The following is a 24,853-nucleotide window of genomic DNA, read 5'->3' on the forward strand; positions in this document are numbered from 1 at the left end:
TCACTTATCTTCCAAGTCTTCCGCTGTTATCGTTATTAGATGGCCTTAAGCCATATTATTTGTAACAAGTTCTCTTTTGAGACACTCGTTGTAATAAGTGTGATATTGCTACTCTGTTATAAATCCTTCAAGTACTGTGCGTGTCAGCATTACTGATCCAGGGATGACACTGAAGCACAGAGATCGGACCGTTTGAGGTCTGGTCGCTACACCTGGGCTGTCATCTGATTGCACCAATCGGATAGAGGGGGAAAAGGTAGCAAAGCAACCGTGAGTATTCATCTAAAGTACTCGCAAGACTTACATCACGAGAAACAGGAGGACATGGGATGGGAAAAAACGGTGGAGGGGGATATCGATCGATCGACCGGGGTAATGGGGTAATGAAACGACATACGGACTCTCCTGGGGAAGAGATCCAATTTTCATAACTGCTCCCACTAATTGGATTAATATATTTTTATGTCTTCATTGTTGATTATCTGTATTGGCCTTTCGAGCTTGCACACTTCTTTCTTCTTCGGCTCCGATGAATTCGATACTGCGTCGCATCTAGTCTCATCTCTAGTCTCTACCGTTGCAAGTCGTGCACGAACATATATCAAATTTCTCGCTATCGATACATCAACGTAATCTTCTTCCCAATACCAAAACTTGCATCCATCCTACATACAAATTGGAGCAAACAATGAGCTACAAATTGCGCCAAATCCGATTAACCACTAAATCAAAACAAGCACTCATCGTCTTTGCACTTGAAAAACACCGATCCGGGGTGTTCCGGCGTGGTTGATACTCGGCGCACCACCTACTGCGGACAGGCGTCGCACTTTATGACAAGCAACGGGGTGCCGACGAGTTGCTGGGGTCAATGCCGAGCCAGAACGATGGTTGAGTGTGTCTTTACCGACGAACCGACGACAAATGAGATCCGAGCCGCTAGAGGAAGAGGCCATACCTGCATGCGGTGCAGAGGCATTGTCGGGGCTGTGCGTTTCGGCAGCCGGCCAATCCATGAACGCGTCAAATCCGACGACGGCAACGACATGCGTAGATTTATCAATTTTGTACCGGCCGTGGCACGAGAGGCTCAAATCCAGATGGGCAGGGACAGCGACTGGGCCTACAAAGCGTCCGCGGTGGGCGGTATGGATGGCGTCCGCATAGATGCCGCGCGAGAGTGGGGGAGACAATGGGAGGAGAGAATTTTTTTTCCTCCAGCGGTGGGCGGCCGAGAGACACCGGATAAAAGCCAGAGTAAAATTTTACTCTATCCGGTTTAGAGGATCGGCTGCCGGTTAGGAGTAAAACCGAAATTATACTCTAACGCCAAGGGACAAGTTAGAGTTGGCCTAAACTAGTTTTCCTAAAATAAAAATCCTCTAAAAACTTGTTTTATGTAACCTCTCATCTGATCCTTAGCCAAACAACCATAAATTTTTTTGAAATATCTTTTTCTAATCAATGGTTTTGGCAGCTCTCTTGCAAGATTGAAAAAAAAGAGAAGGATGAAGAGACGAGCGGAGCTGATGCCGGACCAGGAAATTTCCTCCAGCAAACTGGACGCGGCTTCCAACGAGTAATGTGCTGCTCTCCCAAAAATAAGGCAATACAAAGCGGGATGGGCAGCATGGAGCAAAACGCAGCAGTGCCAATGCTCAATCGCTGGTGCGTTTTTATCTTCTGCTACCAGGGTACGGATTACAACTCAAACCAGAAATGGAGCATAATATTTTGAATGGCCTGGGATGGCGGAAGCGAAATAACAGAATCGATGCTACAAGCAGAAAACAACTAGGCTGGAGATGCAAGCAGAACTATAATGAAGAACAAAATGCATCTGAGAATACATGCGCTGACATGATAATTTTTAGATGCATTTTAGCAAACACCAAACTAAACCTCTACTCAACTAGAATACCAGAATGGAAAAGCCTTCAAACAAGCACAGACGATGGTACACACAAAGCGGCTCAGGTCCAAGTCAGCTTCAAAGAGCAAGGATCCAGATGAGCTCCGCCTCTGTGCCATATCATCCTCCTCTCAAGTCTCAACCCTGCTGCTACTGCCTGCACAAGCCAATGCCTGGCCCTATCATCTGCCCTTGCATTGCAACCATCACAGCACCTTCGCGTTGCATCTCTTGGATGAGTTGCTCAAGTCTCGGGGTTCGCTGAACCACAAAACCAAACAAAGCTCCTGTAGGAGCAGCCATGTTTGAGTGGTCTTGACAGTGGTTTGCAGACATTGTAGCTGCAGCCGTGGTAGGAGCTTTAGTTGTCGGACTCGGCGCGTTCGGTCGAGCCAACTTGGGATTTTGTTCCGGCTCCATGCCTTGCATCTCCGGTTCCTCAGAAGCTTCTAGTCCAGCATCAATGTTTAATCCTTCTCCCACACTGAAAAGTGAAGCCAGCTGTTTTCCCTTCTCCTGTGCACAACGTCCTTTGCCATGTTGTTCCTCTTCCACTATTCTGTGCTTAAATACCGCCCACAGGTAGGGTTTTCCTTGGAAAGCTGCAACCAAACAAGGACAAACATGCACTGAGCCAAATATACACAGTAGGGAATAGCTTAGAGAGTGATTCTGGATAATTGAATTATTTCTATTAGATGATTATTAGTACAGCTGCGTATGGGTAGGGTTGCGACTAGAAATCAGGAACACGAATCATATTCTGTTACTAGCATGTTTCCAGAAAGAGAAGAATTCATACTTTGGTGTTGCTCAGGCAGTAGAATAGATGGGAATATCAGCATCTCAGCTTCAGCAACAATAGCTCGTAGAACCATATCATTCTCCATTACTTCTTTAACAAGTTGATCCATGTCTGCATCTTGCCTAGGGATAGAAACAAAAATGATTAGAATCCAAATGGTGCGGAAGATGGTAGGCAATAAATAGCAATGGGCAATAAAGACACCTCATCTCCATGGGCAATAAATACAACGCAATGTTGTCATCAGTGGGCCTTGATGCCTCAAAGCTCTTAGGCCAAGCCTCCAGTCTAGAAAGCTTTGTTACTTCAACCACTGGCTCAAGTGATCTTGACAATTTCCACACCTTCTCACAGTATTTGGTTGACAAATGCGCAGCCAATGAAACAAATTTTCCGCTGCCTATCTTAATGATTCCCCTGTTGAATAATAGAACAACAAAAATATCAGCATATAGGGACGAGCATTTGCAACATGGGAAAATGGAGAAAAAAGGGGCGTATGTTCTACCTCCAAATAGGTTCATCGATGGGCAGGGAACAATAGTAATGTGGCTTCGAAGGTTCTGAACCATAAAGATTAGACACTTCTTGATGACAATCCTTCTGTGTTTTCAATCCAACGGCACCACTTGCACCCGTGAGATTCTGATCACCGTCATCATCGTCTTCATCATCAAATACTACATATCTAATTTTGTTTATTCGACTACAATTCTCAGTCCTCTTCCTCTTATTAAACTTGTCATCAACGGACCTTTCATCCTTCCCGAGGCTAGTGCTCTCATTGTCAAGTTTAATGGAGATACCCATTGATTCTGTCAATCTAGCGACCCCACGTGCCTCAAACTTCTCTTCCAACAACGACTCCATCCTCTTACTCTTAGATTTGTACACATCGGTTCTTCCATCCTTCGAAAGGCTAGACTTGCACTTTATAATGTCAAGTTGAATGTAACCGTCGATTGAATTGACCATGCATGATGCCTCAACCGTTTGGTGACTTGAAAGGTTCTTACTAGGTAATAAGGAATCACAATTGATCCCCAAGTTGGGCAAGATATCTTCCATGACTTTTTTACCCTTCAAAGCTAAGTTGGAATTTGAAGCTTCCATCACAATCGGATGGTCTTCTTTCCGTGAGTTGCAAACCAATGAAGAGGGGTACGATTTCTTTGAAATATCAAATGTGGAATTTGAATCATCCTTCCTCGCCAAAGGACCGGACACACAATTCGACCCAGAGGAGAAGGGACTAGCTTTCATTGACTGAGGAGCCATCCCATCATTGGGTCTTGAGTAAGAGGATCCCGGCATCTTGGTATTCTTTGAACGAGGAGCTTCAACGTTATTTAACCTTGAGTAAGACTCCACATTCCTCGCCGATGAACCCATACCATTGTTTGGCCTCAAGATATTACCACAGGGTCTAAACTTGATAGTATTCTTTGGCAGAGAATCAATGCCACTATTATGCATTGCGCAAGATGGACTAGCCTTCTGGGTGAGAGTCCTAGAGAAGGAGGGTTTGGACTTCTCAACATCTTCCCGTGGAGAAGCCATACCTTTGTTTGGCCATGAAGAACGTGACGAGACATTTGGTCGAGACACTGGCTTAGAATGGCTAGGCTCATTGAAAGGAAAACAGAGTGTGTGTTTTGTTGCAACCTTATTTTGTTGAGGTCTTTTCGCAAGATTATCATCACCTCTCCTAAACGACTGTTGAGTTCTCTTCAATTGTTCAAGACACTTTTTCTTGAGTTTGCCTGGTGCCTTCCTTATGGATGGCTTTCTCAAAATTGGACCAAAGTGGTTAACACCATGTTGTCTTCGACTCCCCATTTTCTTTGAAAAATCCCTAAAAAAATTTATAAAATGTGTAAAATATATTATCTAAACACAGAAGAAACTTATACAATAAAAGAACAAAAGACAACACTAACTTTTACAATAAAAGAACACTGTTATAATAGTGCCAACCTAATGGCAACATAGTTAAAGTGGAGAAGGAGGCTCTATTATATGAGATCGATATCACATCAAACACATTTGGCACCATGTATATCAAAGCGTAAATCTTTGTAACAATAGGGCCCACAAAAGTTGCACTTTTTCACACTAGGATTTAGTGATTCACAAAAAAGAGCAGTTTGACAACTTAGGTACACACATTTGAGAAATGATCTCTAATCTATTAACCATGACTTGCACACATTTGAGGAATGATCTCTATCTAATGTCTTTTTAGTCATCCATTTTGACCTATCTGATACTTAGCGATGCAAAAAATAAGGACATTTGATGACATGAAAGTACAAATTATATTAAAGAAGTAACATAAAGATGAATTTTGTGACACCTCATGGTATCCATATCAACCAACCCTTGGTTTTTTCAATCAAGAAAAACCAACCCTTGGTTTATATCTCAACTAACTATAGTTGCCACGCCACCAGCTGTTGCACTAAACCTAGCCTCCCATACATGAGTAAGGCACAATATGATAACGAAAGAGAGACAAATGGGCATGAATTATACTCCCTCCATTCCTGAATATAGGGTGTATAGTTTTTGGCACGGAAATTAAAAAACGCACATGGAGGGAAAATTTCACAAGTTTTGGGTGAGATAACTCCTGACTAATTGACATGAGTAAATAGAGGAGCTTGCCTGATATAAGGAAATGTAATCAAATCCCTATGAAATATATCCAAACGAGTGGTGCAACGCAATGCACCTTATATTCTGGGATTTTTCTCAAAAATCTATACACCTTATATCAAGAAACGGATGGAGTATGAATTATGGCTAAACTAAACCAAGCAAAGGTACAGGATTACATACAAGGCACACTTAGTTTTGATTCAAGCAATAGAAGATATTTTATGGTCAAGAATATAAAGATTCACCTAGCACAACAATTAATATGTACTAACTTTTTACGACACTAGATTTAAGTTCTTTACTAATTCTGATCTCGTTTGTTTTGAAAAAGGCATGACAAATTTGAAGGATTAATCAGAATTGCGCTCACTACTATATCTACACAAAGACATGACGCCTAGTGTTGAAACTATGTCCAACTAAAAGTGTAAACTATTATATAAACCTTTTGTAGTTTCAAGGATAAACTAAATGTGCCAAAAATTTCGAGCATGTTAATGAAACAAGCTGAAGTGGAAGGATTTTTTTTACAATGAGCTGAGGAGTAGTGTCAAAATTAAAATAATAATGATCGGTGCATTTATTTTAAAAAATTGCAAAGGAGCAATTCTATTTTCCTTCCAAAAATAAAATACAACGCTACTCATAAAGCATTAAAAGTAATTCATGTTGAGGAGACTCACAACCATGATCCATCTAAATCCATGGTCAATTCAATCTTGGCCAGCTTGCTTGTAGGCTGGCATAGGTTCGCCTTTGGATTAATGGCAAATCAAGCTAACCAACCTGAGGGGTTCTCCAAGCCATGCATCCTACTTTCAAGTAGTCTTCACGTTCCCTATTTTCAGGATTTCTTTCAGACTACGCACAGTGGGAGTAACATATGTGATAACATCATAATGGAGAGTATCATATATTAATATCATGCATATGACACTACTACATGATACTACATCTATAATGCATGGTACCATATGTTAGGACTATATTTATTATCATGCATGACACAAAATAGCACATCATTTAATATGATACGGTATCATGATATGATACTCAAGCCCCTCTTTCTTCATTTAATTCTATGTCACCTCATCAAAATTGCTTAGTTGGCATGCATGGTACCACCTATGATGCTCCCATTACGACCGGCATTATCTAGAAAAATAGATGGTGTGGCATTTAATTAATGAAAAAAGGAAGACATGTGGTAACATAGCTAGTTACTATAATATCACACATATTAAGAAAAGATGGTCTACAACATAATAAATAAAGTTATGCATGACACAACACATATGTTACTACCCACTATGGAGGTAATAACATAGACTAGTAACATATGCATGTTACTACTCTAAGTTACTCCCTACTATGACAATCTTAGACGTCGCCATCCGACTTCTGCCTCATTAAATTGGGTAAGTTTCCAACAAAAGAGGCAGCACAAAAAGCAAATATATGCAGCTGCGCATGCTGGCTGAGGGCGTTGGGTAACCAACTGTAGCAAAAAGGAAGGAGGACCAGCCAACCATGAACATTTACTCCGGATACTCATGCACAGGGGCAAATTAGTCCAGAAAAAAAAAAACCAAACCAATGCCCTCCTTGGCATTTATAAAAGAATCAGAGTATATGTTAATTTTAGATCTGGTTTACCTGACAACTATCCAAAAATAATCAAAGCCCTTCATGGCAGACACGCAAGACATATGGCATCAAAACCCATCTACTGAAACGACTTACACAATGTGAGCAATTACAGCGCTCAGACAGCCACATGCCTAAGCGGAAACTAGATCAAATAAGAAATCCTTAACAATCTCGGACCATTACCCTTTCAAGCTCGAAAACTAAAACAGAGCACGAGCACAACCAAACACACGCGCTGATCTCGAATAGCAGCAAGAACATACACAGCATACTACCATAGCTCTAGAAAAGAACAGATCAGAAGTATACCTGACGGCCGTCTGCTCCGGCGATGAAGGATGGGAGATCGACTCTTGCACGCCCGACTCCTCTCCTCGAGATGAGAATCTGCAACTCCTCCACCCAAGAACTTCACCGTGCGTACGAAAGAACTCGCCTCTCGCCGCTAGGGAAACCCTAGCGAAACCCCAACGCAGAGCAGAGAATCTGCAACTCCTCCACCCAAGAACTTAAACGTGCGTACGAAAGAACTTGCCTCTCGCCGCTAGGGAAACCCTAGCGAAACCCCAACGCAGAGCAGAGGAGGGCGACGGCTGGGGCCGGAGAGAAAGAAACAGAGAGAGAAAAGCTGGTTGTGCGAACGGAGGCCGGGCACGGCCCTTGTACTTATAGGCGCTGGCCAACGACGCGTGGGGAGGCAGGAGACCGGATTGGAAAAGAATCAGGAAACGGAACGCCCAAGCAGAGAAGGATCAGGATTGCGACGGCTGCCGCGCGGTGGGAAGGGAAGGCTATCGATCTGTTCCCAATTATTACGGCGCGGTTTTACCGCCGTGGCCCGTTGGGATTCCGAACGTGAATCGTGCACGTTTGTGTTTCGCGATATCTGCGGGGTAGCGCGGGGTAAGAGCATTATAATAATTATAGTAGAGCCCTTAAACCCTCAAACCTCTAAAAATAATTGTTTTTTTATAATTTTTGTTAAAAAAAGCCGTAGACTAGAACCCCTTAACCCTCAAACTCTTAAATTTTTTTAAAGGTTTAACCCTCAAACCCTCTCCCAATCTTCAAAAGTAAGGGTTGGAGAGCAAAATCTATCCAACCCTCATTTGGCGGTTATACTCGCGCGGGAAGGAAAAATCCTCCCAACTCCCGCGCCCACGCCCGCGACCGCCGCTGCTAGTCGCCCCCGTCGCCGGCGGCCGCCCCGTCGACCTCCCGCGCGCAGCGACAACGTCGTTCATAGGAAATATTCTGTTATAAGGGTTGGGTTTGAGGGTTCTAATCTTTGCCCCTATTTTTCAACCCGTAAAAGTGCATTAAAAATTATTTTTGGACCTTTAAAACGCTAGTAAGGGTTCAAGGGTTTGAGGGTTCTACTAGTAATGCTCTAAGGGCAGGAAACGCAGGGTCATGGCTTTTCAAACTTTTTTATTAGGGGTGCAGGGTCATGGCTGGCAGCTGCATGTCGAGTCCGAGTCGCAGCCTGCCCGGCCCATCTCTTCTTATCTGAGGTATACAGCGAGACACATCTAATCAGCGCTCTGTCTCGGCTTATTTTCGTCTTTTTACTATTACTAGCACAAGACCCGTGCGTTGCAACGGGGCATATAAATTTTAGTGGTTTGACATTATGTTATAGCACAAAAAACCATGCGTTACAGTGAATACAAAATAAGTAAGCGTGTGGTTAGGAACCTGAAAAATATTTTACCAATCAAACAACTTCTATTATTTGGTGGTTCAAATGAATGGTGTCAAAGATACACATCAACATTGTCAGCTAATAGAATTGGCAAATAATGCCAGCTCAATAGTCATGTGGCATGTTCCCAATTGCAACAAAGAAGATTCTATTTTAGCTTGTTACACAAAATTTACATTTTTTTTTCTAGAAGAACTATTGCCTATAAATAAATTAAATAATAATGATAAACTTTAGCACAATGCAATGGTTCATATTTTTTAATTTAAGATGAAGGACATGAAAGAGAAAATGATGACCATACTAAGGCTACAGGGAAAGGCATACAAAGCATATCATACAGTTATTATATAACACCATGCCTTTAGACATTTCCAAATATACAAAACATAAGGTACTGAATTCTTTTACATAGACTAATATGATTCAAAAATACAATGGTCGATGAGAGGACAAAAAAGGCTCAGGATTTTCTTTTGTACATCAATGCCAACTAAAAATAATAAGAATTGTAATTAAAGAAAAGCGATCAAAAAACTGTTAAGAGCATTTGACTTGCACTCCGACTCAATGTTTTGCTGGCACATTTCCTCATGAACAAATTTTCTTTACTAACCCTCCTATAAACTTTCAGCTGGATGTCGGTGCCACCGAACTACCCGCTCAATTGTAGGCTCAACTCCAACCAGCTCCATTCTAGGAATAGATGGATTTTTAGTTTTCGACTCCTACTTCAAAAAAGTTTGTTCGTCCTCTACTTTGAGTAGGAACCATAGTCATACTGCAAACACATCAAAAGCAACGGTTGAAGTAATGCAGAATAATATTCTCAAGTTTAATATACACAGGAAAATGAAAATATCATTATAACAAACAAGGAAAAAGGTTTATAAGTTCTATATTGATGCTCACAATGTCCCTATCCAGCTCAGAAAGTCATTTTACTTTTGAGAGCATCATCGATTTAATCTTTATTTTCTCAAGTGGATAACAATTCCTCATTGTCACCAACTACACAATAGGAAATGTGAATAAAAAGACTGCAGTAAGAATTAAGGGAGAAGTCCAGAGAAGTTTAACCCCCACTCTCAAATGAGGGATCCATGTGCTTACTTTGCTTTCCATGTAGCTTCAAAATAATGTATTACCTGTTGCAGATTTTTACTTGTTCTCACTGCCATTCTACTGGCAATTCCACAAGGAAAATATATGCCTTCTTCTTTCATAGCAGTGAACGCTGAACCTGGACCATCAAAGAGAAGATAATTTCTCATCAAATTACCCAGCACTGTAATGAGAAGAGAAGCATCCATAAAGTAATAAACAAACCGAATCTGAATGTACCTCATCAAATGAAGGTGGCAGAAGTGTGGCGACCTAGCATAGATGTTTCACAGCCTCAAGGCTTGCAGAATCAGAGAAGTCAGAAGCCTGCTATGTATAATATGTAGGCATGTCTTACTTCATGAGTCTCTATCTACTTTCCAGTAGGCAAATTTTTGTAAGCAGACTTATCTTACTTGAGAATCCTCGCTTCTTTCCAGATTTCTTGAGAAAAGTGATCCCAATGGTAACTCTGAAGTTGATGAGTGCGCTGGGATGCTAAAAGATGCAGCTGAAAGCTTGATTTCATATTTTATTTAAAATAATAGTCAGTGCTATTACTTGCTGGTAGTGACTGCAAAACGTTTGAATTTTTCATTTTTTAGCACAAAACGCGGCTATAGAAGAGTACTGGGGAAAGTGACACCAGGAACATTAAAAATTGCAGGAGTACAGAGTAAAGAAGCCCTACTTCCAGATATTAGCTTATGCTGATAAACACAAAAATGAAATGATAATTGCTGCTAACCAAGGCAAGCCCAGCATCTTCTCCCTTCTTTAAAGCTTCATCTATCTCTGGGTCACCAGAGTGATTCTTTGCCCAATCATGTATAGTTTATGGTCATTGGTCATCATAACATCTACATTTTAGCGTTGGGTAATGAAAACAGAACAGAACATGGTAAATTTAACTGAATATGTCCCACAAATATTTGTACGACGGATGCTAGTTTAACTCGAACCAATTGCACTAAATAGAATAGAACACTTGAAAGAAGGTAAAATCAGCCTCCACAACAACGACTTTCACTAAGTAGAAGGACATTCCCTTCCCCAGCAGCCCCACACCAAGACCTCGATGTGAGCTTCTGCTAAAAATCATAAAATGAAATGTGGCTTTACAGAAGATAATGATTTTCCAACAATGTTAGAATATCAGAACTGATCCAGTTCAAAGAACGGAAAGGTAAAGAAGGTGGATCTGTGGGAAAGACTCCCGCAGTGCACTGCCTAACACAAAGCTCTTTATTGTTTTCTCGGATATAGAGAATAACTAAATATTTCATATTTTTATATTAGGTTTTTAAACATTTTTCCACTCTATAAGTCTCCACTGATTAGACTGAAATAGAGTCCAGTAAATTAATGGCCGGTTGATTTTTTTTGAGGTTTGGCGGCCATCTCTTTTTTTGTTCCGCTAGTACTATAACAAAATTCTGCAGATACCTTGGCAACAGTAGCGGAATCCTTAACACAAACCAGTAACGCAAGTACATGGTAGCTAAGAATATATAGGGGCTAACTTGGAGCAAGAGAACTCCTTTAGGTATTACCATTATTATTGTCAAGCACATCTACCAGAATCTTTTTTTAAGGGAGAAACATAACAGTAGCCAATTTATTTAGTTCTCATCAGTAAATAAAAACAGGTACTAAAATAGTTATCCAGGAAGGGTAGCTTCCTAGTTGTAATCATACCTAATTGTAGAACTCCGGGTACGATTTAGTGTGAACGACGCACCTTCTGAACTCCTGACCTCCAGCCAGAACAATCAAATTGATCAACATATTGGATTGGCCTGCTTGGGACGTAGCTAGTAAGTCAGCTATCTTGATTGGGACGTAGCTAGTAAGCCTCATGAAATCAATCCAGTGGCCTGCTTGGACGTAGCTAGTAAATCAATCCAGCCGAAAATTTCCCACGCACCAGGAGGAATCTGCTAGTTAGTAATAAAATCGATCAGCAATGATGGTATATGTTCAGATCTTGGAGAAGTATGGACAAATAGTTTACAGATAATCAATTTGTAGATTTCCTAGCTTATGCAGAAGTACAATACATCATCTATCCAGGACCGGGAAGCAACACTAAATTATGGCATGATATCATTCACTTCTTTTTGTTGCCAATGAACACTAAATTGACCACTTGCTACTAACAAAACTGAGATTACCAGAAGCAAGTCCACCTGATCTCACCGCGCTCGTTCTGCCGCCACCACGAAGGCAAGATTGATCCACCACCTCCAGGAATCCAAGGGAGAGGAGAGAAAGAGAGAATCAGTCGATGGATTCCGATCCGCCGTCCCGAACTCTACTTCCCGCTTGCCCAACCTCGAGCGAGGTGGGTGCGCCGAGCGGGGCGGCTGCGAGCGCGGCCGGCGGCACGCTGCGGCGGCGGGGGCGGGCAACGCGCGGCGGCGGCGGGGCGGGGCGGGGCAGGAGGTGGCGGCTGCGGTGACGGGCGATGAGCGGCAGCGGAGGACGACGCGCGGTGAGGCGGGGTGGGGCTGGAGGTCGAGATGGGATCGAGGAGGCAGCGCCGTGCGGTGGTTGGGCTATTTTTTTTCCTTTCTCTCTCCATACCGATTCGGGCCGACTTATATTGAGGATTGCGGGTTGATTACTTAAAATTTCAGGGGCTTTTCTGCAAAATTGCTGACGACGTACGACTAGAAGCGCTCGCTGGTTTATTAGTAGGTAAAGATTATGATTGCGAGGACAATGTACTCGGCAAGGGATGTGACCGATCGTAGTTATTTTTTTAATGAAATATATATGTGACAACTGTGTGGCAAATTGCAAAACTGCTAACCAGATTATATTGCTAAAACCACAGAACGCATCCACACTCGTTCGATCCTAGCCTCGATCCAATCGTGTAGCGCCCCTTCTCTCGCCATATCATCTGCACGTCTGTGCCCGTCCGTGGAGTTGCCCACAGGTCAAGCGAGCCCCACCACGTCGATTACGTCGGCGACTCCCACAGTGTTGATGGAAAGCCCAGCCCCTACGTTCAAGATCAACTCACCGTCCTCGGACACCACCGGCCATCGGACCAGCGTCATCGTGCAGGCAACCGTGGAGAGTGCCGTCGGCGAGCTCCGAGCCGCGATGTCTTGTCTCTGCACGTCCTAGGAATTGGCCGAGTCGGAGAAGTCGGTCCTCAAGATCGAGCAGCTCTGGCGCGAGGCTGGCACCGCCGAGCAGACCTTCTTCTGCGCGGTGCGCGCTGGCCAAGCCCGCCGTGATACGGTTTCATGGAGATCCTCTTCAACTCCTTCATCGCACAGGTGCTGCAGGTGGCCGTTGGATCTTGCAACTCCGAGCCAACTTCTTCAGCTTGTCTATCCATGTGTATGTTGCACAAAAAAATTCTCATGTTGTATTGATGTTGCTGCTCCTACTCTCGTGTTCAAAGTGTATGATCTGATCTGATAGACACTTTGTTGATTGCTAGTATCACTTGTTGATGAGCAGGTGTTAGCTAGTTTTGGGGAGTGAAAAAAATAGAACTTCGATGCAATACAGAAGCTTGTGGAACCAAGTAAGGAGCAACATCCTGAAGCTTAGTCGTCGTCTGATCTTCAATGGACGTGGACCTGGTCATTTTTCCCAGACAAACTGGTAACTGAATTCCGATCAAGTGTTGAATCTTAGATAGTCAGACACTGTCATGATAGTTTCTAATGTGCTACAATAGAATATTATCCATATGCGTCGTCTTAAAACAATTGTTTTCTTCATTCTGTATAAGGTAGAACAAATTGTCACTTGTAATTAAGTTAGTTAGGCCCTTCGCAAAGAAATAAACTAAGTTAGTAGCAATGGAATGCATCGGCAGCGTACAAAGTTTAGGCTTGCCAAAAAGAAAAAGGATTCAGTGGTGATGTTGTTGAGGAAAAGTTGTTGGAGTGTGATCATGTTCCTCTCTGTCAGCAATGGGGATGAAAAAACATAACGATAACCTTTGACCCGGATGAAAAAAAGTTAAGAACATACCTCCGATAACTTTTGTATAAATGGTGTGGTAATATATAGACCAAAGACTTGATGACTTACGTGTAAATAGCACGGCAACTTTGACCTGGGAAAAGGTTGTGTTAAAAACTTAACCCTGGTAACTTTTTTTGTATAATATCATAAGAACTTGCGCGCCACAGAGCTGATAATACACGTACAAACACCATGGTAACTTTTGACATGGGATAAAAAGTTGTTTGAAAACATATCTTGCAAATTCTATGTCAATACCATGATACTATACTCACCGCATACATAATAACTAAAAAGTTGCTGAAAATATGCCCACGGTAACTTCTATGTAAATAGCTTGATAATATAGAGCTGATATCAACACTTAAGGAGGGCTATTCTATCAGTACAGACTCTTGGGTCACTGCCAGTCGCACTACTAGGTCGTGTCTGGCGGTCTAGTTGTATGCTGATTGCTTATGTTTGTTAGATGTTGATATGTTGTCGACTTGTGCTATGTAGCCTGATGCTGAAATGAAATGGCATCGAAACGTTCACTTGTCGTCTGCTTGCTTCTTTTGTGATTTTGCAGTTTGTGTTCTCGTTCGATGTATAATCAATCTCTAATGCATGATGCTAATCCATTTGGTTTACTGTTTACGCCAACATGCTCTGTTTATCTTTTTGTTTGTTAAATAAATATGTGATTTACTGTATAGGAGCTTCTGGATTTCAATGACAAGTGGCAATTTATCTCTTAAGAAATCTTAAGAGAAATGCATTGTGGAAGGATGACAATGTTTTTTGCCGCTTCTCTAGATTTTGAGTTCAAATTCTTCATGCTTCTAAATTTCAATGACAAGTGGTACTACATTTCAATGAAGTGCTTTTGATTTATTTTTTGTGATGAATGAGTTGCTTAAATTCAAATATTTGATGATTTGGTAGTTGGTATAACATACATGACTGCTCGTAGTCATGTGATTAATTAGAGTTTGTGGCGAGATTTCAGTTTTAAAACTAATAACAACAGATGAGTAGTGCGATAACCCAAACAATGTTTTGTCCATAACAACATATGCACAATATTGGCAACTTTTGGCAATATCAGACGATAACTGTTGACCCCAAAATCTATTGAAACGGTGAAAAAGGTTCAGGTTTTCAAGCACAGTAATATCAGTATAAACATCATGATAACTTACATAGAACAGACGCGGTAACTTACGCAACCCAAGCCTAATAACTTTTTGAAACAAGGAAAAAAAAGTTTTTGAAACATCCCCGATAACTTTTATGTGTATATGATGGTAATTTACGGAGCACCAACCTGATAACTTACATGCAACACCATGGTAAACTTTACTTCCGAGGAAATTTTTAAAGAAAAATACATCGGTAACTAATGTATAATAAATAACATGCTAATTTATGCACTGCATACCCAATAATTTACTCACCATTGTAAAACTGACATGTAGAAAAAAAGTTATTAAAACTAGTAAACGTGCACGTGCAACGCACGTCTCCATCAATGCACATACAATTCGTGTGGGTATAAATGGAATACAAATGATCCCTTCAACCTATGGCGCATATTTCATCCATTATCATAACTCTATTCTTTATGGAAGCGACAAACCATATGTATTTAAACTTCCATATATAATCATTATTTCTTCTTATATCTTAAGTCTAATCATATTTTACCTGATGTTATGCACCTTAAATGTAAACCACTAAATCATACACCGTCAAAGCATCAATAAATTGGACGCACAATTAACCTCGCAAAGATGCATCACCATGTATCACAAGCTATACATACAACACAGAGGCGTGTAAAAAGTAACCACAACAATTGTGAAGCTTCTCATGCGCTACAATCCACGAGTCACCTCGTGTCCTTATAAGGTAGTAAATATACATTAACAAAATGAAAATGAAAATAGAAGGACAGGAAGTAGCCTTCAACATGGTGAGACCTTGTACCTGCTGCACAAACATGGGAGGTAAATCTGAAAGAAAAACTGTCAAACACATTAGACCGTAAGAAACCAAGGGATAAATTTGGATGTAGCCTCAAACATTTTATCCATCGGAAATGGAATAGAATATTAAAGCCAAACGACAGGAAAAAAATGCTCTGAAATACTTATTATAGCATTTATATATATAACAAAATTAATTCCATTCTTGTAGCGGTGCAGACTGCAATAGAGGCTACAAAAAAAGAAATATCAAGGGAACACTAATATAAGATTACCTTTGCATCATAATATATGCCTAATTTTGACTTTGATTTATATGTGGCTTGCCAATGAAATATCATTTGGTATATTTATTATGCCAGTACATGATTCCCCTTCAACCGCACAAGAACAACAGAGGTTTATTATCTTGGGTAAAAAAGCTGCACCAGGATCAACCGATCAAGTCTGCATCAAGTTTAGTGACATATGCAAAAAAACTGGTTCTATACAAATACAATATATAAACAATGTATGCTCTCCAAATGACATGTAATTGATTCTAAAAAGGGAATCAAACAATCTAGAATGTATGTATTTCCTCCTAGCTCCGCACTGGCACTTTCGACTTAAAAAGAATCATACCGATTGCCTACATATAGTATGACAAAACATTAATCTGTCGTAAAATGTTACCATGATTCCAGCGAAAGCACAATGAATCTGTTAACTAACATTTTGATATGGTTTGAAAATTGTGCAATGGAATAAGGACAAGTTATTCATAAAGCCCATAAAAAATCAAAAGAAAATTAACCTACAATATATGTTTGGCCATCGCATTGTAGGTGATCCCCCTAACTCGAGCATGGTAGATTGGTGCAGACTCGCCCTTGAGCCAAAAAAAACTGCATCCGGTTTAAGTAAGGACGTACATGATTAATGGAGGATCAAATACTCACCTATATACTTTTTTGGCATGACCAACATGGAGGAAAATAACATTGCTATTGAGGATCAAGTATTAGCAATGTAACCTGCAAATTCCTGAAAGAGAAGAAGAATTCAGTGACCCCCAAAAATATATACTTATTCTTAGAGATAGTGAAGTCAAATTTCTGCAACCTGCCAAATTTAACTATTTAAGCATGAGGTCACAATCAAAAAATCTGATGCTAGTCAACTAAAAAGATTAAATTCATAATTGTGAGATTATGGTGCAAATAATAAGCAGTACATGACAAATGTCAAAGCAACATCCCAATAACTTGAAAAGAAACTGGAGATGTTAAAATCATGTGTGGACACCAATAACTTGAAAGGTTAAAATTATGAAATTGAACTATACATTCACAATCCGAGACATAGTAAATAATATGCAATGGATAACCTCACGTTAAAACATGGGCGCACATCTGCAGAGTATGTTTACATTCAGTACAAAGGCTCATGGCTTTGTTTTGGCTAGAGGGGGTGAATAGGAGTTTTAAAACTTTTACGGATTTGGCTTTATCCTAATGCGGAATTAAACTAACAGATACTTTTCAAGCACAAATCCTAAATATGCTAGGCTCAACTAAGTGCACCAACAACCTATGCTAAACAAGATAGGCACTTAGAAAACTAGCAAGCACAAACTATATCAAGATATGGAAATGAAGGAACAACTAAGCAATTCAACTCACAAGATATCTCAATATGAGCAAGTATGAATTGCGGAAAGTAAAGGGTGTGGGTATGAGATAACCACAAGTGAGTCGGGGACACGGATTTATCCCGAAGTTCACACTCGTGAGAGTGCTAATCTCCGTTAGAGCGGTGCCGAAGCCAAAGCTCCGGGGCGTCACCAAGTGACGCACCGTATTCTCCCTTTCGAGTCACCCCCAACGGATGAGCCTCGGTTCACTCAGGGTTGGTCTTGAAGGCGACCACCACACCTTTACAAACCTCTCTAGAGCACACCACAACCACGGAAGATTCCAGAGGAACTTGACCACCTAGGACACTTCAACACCCTTCCCCGGAGCACACCACAAAAGGAAGCTTCCGGGGGAACCTTGGCCACATAGGCCTCTTCACAATCTTCTCAATGATATCAGCAAACCATCTAGGAGGCGAAGCCTCCAAGAGTAATAAACTCACGGGCTCTCACTCGAACAAATCGATGCGGGGAGCTCAAACCAATGCAACAAATGCAATGCAAGGTCAAGCAACAAATGCTCAACTCACTCTCTCAATCTCATAGGATGCAACTCAAGAAAGTAGGGGATTGAAGAGAGGGGATGCAATGGAGGAAATCAACAAATGACTCCAAGATCCATCCACAAATCCCCCTTCACTTAAAGGGGAGATAGGGGTTTGGGAGAGGTGGCAAAAGGCTCAAAATGATTTTTAGAATGTGAATGAACAGCCCCCCAACTGGTGGGAGGAAGGAGCCCTTAAATAGCCAAAACCCAAAACTAGCCGTTGGGGCTCAACGGGCAGTTCTTGGACACCCCGTGCCCACGGGGGTTTAGACCCCGTGCCCACGGGGTCCCGTGCGCACGGTATGAGCCCGTGCACACGGGGCCCCGTGCCCACGGGGGTCAAAAACCCCGTGCCCACGGGGTACCCAGGACAGCCTGCGGCAGCCCGCTAAATCATGCATAACTTTGGCATACGAACTCCGAATTTGATGATCTTGGGCTCGTTTTGAAGCTAGGGAAAAGCCCAAGGTCCTCACATAGAGAACCACCCAAGATCAACAAGAAAGTATGATGCAAGTAATGCAAAGTTTTGAGCTCTCTACATGCGACGTGATCAAGCTACTTGCCCGAGAGTCCCTCTTGATAGTGCGGCTATCAAACCTATAATCCGGTCTCCCACCAAGCACTATGAGATCGGCAAAACTAGAAAAAACTAGCTAAGTTATACCTTTGCCTTGCATATTCAACTTGAGCTTGATGATGACTTTAATGCTTGCCTCAAATTGGAATCCCTTTCTTGTCCACAACCACTTGGTGAAGATACTCGAATTGCTTCCTCATATTGCAATGAGGGAAGCCTTAACTTATGCCCATCTACACATGTGCATTATAATGATGTGGACCGCAAGCTTCAAAGCATATAACCTCCGGCTTCTCATCTTGTACTTGGACACCTCAAACCCGACGACCATCACCACTTGATGTCATCCTCACATAGGCTACTTGAAATATTTCCTTTTGATGCAAGCCCATGAGAAACATCTAACCCACATAGACATACCAAACACATAGCATGGGTTAGGTAACAAAGCACAATTCATAATTACTTACCATACCACTAGATCACTTGGTCTGACGTGGTACAATGTTTGTGCTTTGAGAGTTGACCACTTAGAAATAATCTTCGAGCTTCATCTTGGTCAACTAACATCTTTACTCCAAGCTCCATTTTGGTTTCTTGAAAGCCACAATGAACTCTTCATTTCCCTTCATTGCTTCAAGACTATATCACCAAAGACTCTTCCATGACCATATCAAGTTCCACTATGAATATCATCTTGGTCACCACTTGCTCTTCTAAAAAAACTCCATCACAATCTCTTGAGAGGCATAATGAATTCGTCACTCTAGTTGCTTGCTTCAAGACTTGATCAACCGAAACCCAACACATGAGCTCACCATGATATTGTCTTGAGACCATAACTTGAATTCTTCTCTTTGATTATTCTCTCAAGCCCTTGATCCTCAAAAGCCCTCCATCATAATATCTTGAGAGGCACAATGAATTCTTCACTCTAGTTGTTTGCTTCAAGACTTGATCAACCTAAACCCAACACATGAGCTCACCATGATCTTGTCTTGAAACCATAACTTGAATTCTTCTCTTTGATTACTCTCTCAAGCCTTGATCCTCAGAAGCCCAAATATATCAATCTTTGAGATCCTCCAATGAACTCCATCATGAACATAATTAGATTAGGCATTGAAACCAATCTTGATGGCGTCAATAGAAGTACCCGAAGACCAACTTGAAACCTCACTGGATATGGGATCTCGAGAGCCAACACCTAGGCCCCGTGAGCACGGGGTATCCAGAGAGTTAACACTCGACCCCGTGCGCACGGAACAAGCCCGTGTGCACGGGTTATCTAGAGAAGGATACCACGAGGACTTCTTCGGATGCTTTGATGGCAGACTTCACAAAACAACCCAATGCACTTCAAGCATCACTATGGAACATATCTTTATATAAGATTCAATGCACTTGATGCTCCATAGGAATTGTCATTTAATACCAAAGCATAGGGCAAATATATCTTCATATATATGGACTTCATCCTTGATTCAGTCCAATATCCTTGAGGCACTATCTTCATATATATGGACTTCATCCATGATTCCATCCAATATCCTTGTGGCACCTTATATGGACAAAACCTTCAAATATATCTCACTGAAAACATTAGTCCATAGAGATTGTCATTTAATTACCAAAACCACACTTAGGGGCTACATGCCCTTTCAATCTCCCCCATTTTGGTAATTGATGACAATCTCAACAAGAGGGTTTATATAATGAATTTAAAACAAGTATGAAATCTATCCGAGAATAAATTGTATACTTGAGGTGGTTTTGATAGCCTCAAACATCACAAAGATAGTTGATGCTATCAAAACCGGTTGTACTAGCATCGAAATACTACACAAGAATTTGATGCTTGTAGAACCACAATATATAGAGCAAACTCCCCCACAATATATGCACAGGAAATAACTTGGTGTAGTTTCCTCTATATACACATCCATGCAATGAGCAAGCACAACCAAACTAGATAAGCATGAATGACAGGAACCAACCCACTTCACCTAAGCCCTCTAAACTTCTCCCCCATTGGCAACAAGTGCCAAAATGGAAGAAAAATCTAGACGACCAATATAGTATGAGTTCCTCCTTAATTTGTGCATTTCTCATATTGTGAGTGGAATCAAATGCACATATCCAGTTACGAACAAACGAAGAAATTCACACTATATTGAGGATCCATAGAATGCACCAAAATGATATGACAAGAGAATCAAACATTCAAAGGATCCAAAGAACATATTTTGGACAAGGGATAAAGGAGATATCTAATATGATAATCATGCTAAGCATGGGTCCAAAATATATCCAACAACTCATGAGTGCAAACATATATGCAAAACATACAAGCACTCACTCAACAAGTACTAATCATGCTATGATGCAACATACACAATGTTGACTCTAATTTAAATAAATGCATGAAGTAAGTACTTGTTACCGAGAGAGAGAGCATTGGTTCAGGGGGGCCTTGATCTAGTAAGCGAACATGAGGGACTTGATCTTGTTCTTGGATAGGTACATGATCTCCCATAGCATCTTGTTCTTATGTTGGGGTGATGACTTCCCTTGTGGTGGATCCACAAGAGGGGCTCTTACTCCTTCTTCTACATGGACAAGGGGTGTTTCTTGTGGAATAATATGACCAACCCCCATTGTACTTGTATCTCGGGAAAGAGCCTCATCACCTACAACACTTGAAACAAATTGCTCCGCATGGAAGGACCGAACCGGGTTTTCATTTATCTTCTCCCTCAAATCAAAGAATCAATCAAGCTTGGCCCTAATAATTTCCCACGGTGTCTCCACCTTCCTCATGAATAAGCCAAGCATCCAATGCTTCTCCAAGGTACCTAAAACACATTAAGGTACAAAATGGTCCCCAAACATATTGGGTCCGAAGTAGTAAGCACAACCACAATACATAGGGCAAACTCCACAATAAGTATGTGCAAAAGTATATGAAATTGAATTGCATGCACACCTTTAACCATTAATGATATTGTGGAGTTTACCCTATATAGAGGATCAAGAGAACAAGCAAGGCATGAAGAAGTACATAAATAAATATGCATGCACATGCCTACCAAGATCCAAAGAGGTATAATTTGGACAAAAGAACACTTAAAAGATGAATACTCCAATAATGACATAAAGCATTCAAGTTGTCCAAATTATATCAAAGTGATGAATCCACACAGGACCGCACGCAAAGTACAACATATGAACTAAGCAAAAACCAAAGAGCATAAAGGATATACATTACACACATGCTCAAAGGCTTATATCACTCAAGTAGATAAAAGATAGTACAAGGAGTGAGATAAGGCAAGTTGAAGCACAAGCCGAGAAGAAGATGATCATAAAATTCTACCACAAGAAGAAATACCAATTGGTATTTGGAATTAACACCCGGTGGTAGAATCCGAAGAAGCACAAGATCATAATCAACAACCACCCCGTGCGCACGGGGGTCAAAAGACCCCGTGCACACGGGGTATCCAGGGAGTTACATAGTACCCCGTGCGCACGGGGGTCAAAAGACTCCGTGCGCACGGGGTACCCAGAGAGTTACGCAACACCCCATGCGCACGGGGGTCAAAAGACCCCGTGCGCACGGGGTATCCAGAACTTTTCTGGTGCAACTTTCTAGATACCACGACAAGCATACAATAGAGGCAAATAACCACCTAAAAGAGATAACTAATGGATACTCTGAGAAACTGAATATCAAATGAGCTTGACATAGCACATAGTGACTAGATAATATTGAGTATCAATACTATGTGGTATTTCTCATATTCACATTTTGGGTTTGTGATGTGCACAAAACATAACACTCCCCCATAATGTGATGATTGACTAATATCTCGCAAGAGCCAAACAACATACAAATAAGGCTCAAGACAACAAGCATCACTATATGATGTGCAATGCAACCTACACATGCTAGATAACACAAATCAAGAATACTAGGAAGCACAACATATAAATGCACATGCTAGATACAAAACCTAAGCATGCAAGGGGCGAGTAACTTTCAATGTAAGCAATAAAAATACAAGTTACCGCGAGGAGGAACATTGGATAGATAATATGAAGATAATCCACATGACTTGGCTCGAACAAATAAATGGTGGATATCCTTTTCGTCATGAACTAGCCAAATCTCCAATGTCCTCCACACACCTATTGATCAAGTTTGAGCTTGATGGTCCCCAACCAAGTTGGGTCCTAAGAACTTAGTCACAATAGGCTTGGCAACCCAAATGGTCTTTTCCATTTCCAAACCACTTTGGGCACCAACAAACTTGGCAAACAAATTTCCAACAACATCCTTTCTAAGAGAATAATGATCATTGACTAGAGGAGGCTTAGGGATGTTACCGTTGGGACAAGATGAGGATATGTGTCCCTTCTCACGACAAATACAGCAACATGTGCTCCCCCTTCTCTTCTTCTTTATTTTCTCAACTTGGGGAGCATTATCTTTGTTCATCATTGCTAGTGGCCTTTCTTCAACATGAGGTTGACCTTGAGATTGATCTTGAGGACACTTCCCTTGATGCTTCACATTTGAAGCCTTCTTCTTCAATGGACAAGATCTCACATGGTGACCAACATTCTTGCACTTGAAGCATGTAATGTTGGTCGGATTCTTGACTTGATCTTGTCCCTTCTTCTTTCTCTTGGGCTTGTTGTTGTTGGAGATGAAACCAAGTCCGCCCTTGTCATGAGGGGATTTTTGAACACTCAAGATAGCGTTGAGAGAGGTATTTCCTTCATGACATATTTCCAAGTCTTTCTTCAAAATAGTGACTTGGGCCTTGAGGTCTTTGTTTTCATCTACAAGGTTAGTATCAACAAAAGTACTAGAGGAAGTAGAAGCTTCATTGTTAGAGAAACAAGGCAAGGAGAGCAATTCATCACAAAAATTAGCAATAATATGTCTAGATGAATCAGTAGGACTAGCACCTGTCAATAAAGCATTTTGAGTAGAAATAGTGCTAATGTCCACATGAGGCTCACACGATGATACCTTATTCAAAATAGCCTCATGAGCTAACTTTAGCCTTTCATGGGAGATTAGAAGGTCATCATGAGAGCCCGAGAGATTTTCATGAATTTCTTCTAATCTTCCATAATTGCTAGTTAGCAAAGCAAGTTGAGCCCTTAGCTCAACATTCTCCTTCAAGATAGATGCTTCACAAGAAGTAGAGTTAGTAGCACAAACATTATTGACAATATGAGAGGAGCTAGAAGAAACTAGACACTTCACATGAGTAGCTTGAAGTTCCTCATAAGACTTAGAGAGTTTCGTGAGCTCTCCTTTGACATTCTTGTAGATAAGGTCAACAACAACAACAACAACAACAACAAAGCCTTTAGTCCCAAACAAGTTGGGATAGGCTAGATGTGAAACCCATAAGATCTCACAACCAACTCATGACTCTGGCACATGGATAGCAAGCTTCCACGCACCCCTGTCCATAGCTAGCTCTTTGGTGATACTCCAATCCTTCAGGTCTCTCTTAACGGACTCCTCCCATGTCAAATTCGGTCTACCCCGCCCTCTCTTGACATTCTCCGCACGCTTTAGCCGTCCACTATGCACCGGAGCTTCTGGAGGCCTGTGCTGAATATGCCCAAACCATCTCAGATGATGTTGGACAAGCTTTTCTTCAATTGGTGCTACCCCAACTCTATCTCGTATATCATCATTCCGGACTCGATCTTTCCTCGTGTGGCCACACATCCATCTCAACATACGCATCTCCGCCACACCTAACTGTTGAACATGTCGCCTTTTAGTCGGCCAACACTCAGCGCCATACAACATTGCGGGTCGAACCGCCGTCCTGTAGAACTTGCCTTTTAGCTTTTGTGGCACTCTCTTGTCACAGAGAATGCCAGAAGCTTGGCGCCACTTCATCCATCCGGCTTTGATTCGATGGTTCACATCTTCATCAATATCCCCATCCTCCTGCAGCATTGACCCCCAATACCGAAAGGTGTCCTTCTGAGGTACCACCTGGCCATCAAGGCTAACCTCCTCCTCACACCTAGTAGTACTGAAACCGCACATCATGTACTCGGTTTTAGTTCTACTAAGCCTAAACCCTTTCGATTCCAAGGTTTGTCTCCATAACTCTAACTTCCTATTTACCCCCGTCCGACTATCGTCAACTAGCACCACATCATCCGCAAAGAGCATACACCATGGGATATCTCCTTGTATATCC

At 41.4% G+C, this 24,853-nt stretch overlaps 1 protein-coding gene across 7 annotated transcripts; it reads right to left on the reverse strand.

Moving 5' to 3' along the window:
* Nucleotides 1-1,716: 1,716 nt before the first annotated feature.
* On the reverse strand, nt 1,717-12,426 carry LOC125523136. 7 transcript variants are annotated; one of them, XM_048688187.1, is made up of 6 exons: nt 7,338-7,791; nt 6,065-6,216; nt 3,226-4,572; nt 2,922-3,134; nt 2,715-2,839; nt 1,717-2,514 (listed from the first exon to the last, which is right to left on the reverse strand). In XM_048688187.1, the coding sequence occupies exons 2-6, from the start codon at nt 6,082-6,084 to the stop codon at nt 2,063-2,065; spliced, it is 2,157 nt and encodes a 718-aa protein (XP_048544144.1). In that variant the 5' UTR covers nt 6,085-6,216; nt 7,338-7,791; the 3' UTR covers nt 1,717-2,062. The 7 variants fall into 7 exon arrangements, 6 of the variants coding, with proteins under 6 accessions (XP_048544144.1, XP_048544142.1, XP_048544143.1 ...); XM_048688185.1 differs by having other exon boundaries at nt 6,062-6,216; XM_048688186.1 differs by having other exon boundaries at nt 6,062-6,239.
* Between the last annotated feature and the right edge of the window lie 12,427 nt (nt 12,427-24,853).

The sequence above is a fragment of the Triticum urartu genome, chromosome 7 (genome assembly GCF_003073215.2).
Source record: "Triticum urartu cultivar G1812 chromosome 7, Tu2.1, whole genome shotgun sequence".
NCBI lineage: Eukaryota > Viridiplantae > Streptophyta > Magnoliopsida > Poales > Poaceae > Triticum > Triticum urartu.

What these genes read in the sequence shown, in the direction of transcription:
- LOC125523136 (XM_048688185.1), bottom strand. Translation starts at nt 6,084, where the DNA reads ATGGATTTAGATGGATCATGGTT. An exon ending in GATTTAGATGGATCATGGTT is followed by an intron (nt 4,573 to 6,061) that starts GTGAGTCTCCTC and finishes AAATTTTTTTAG; the next exon opens with GGATTTTTCAAAGAAAATGG. An exon ending in ATCGATGAACCTATTTGGAG is followed by an intron (nt 3,135 to 3,225) that starts GTAGAACATACG and finishes ATTATTCAACAG; the next exon opens with GGGAATCATTAAGATAGGCA.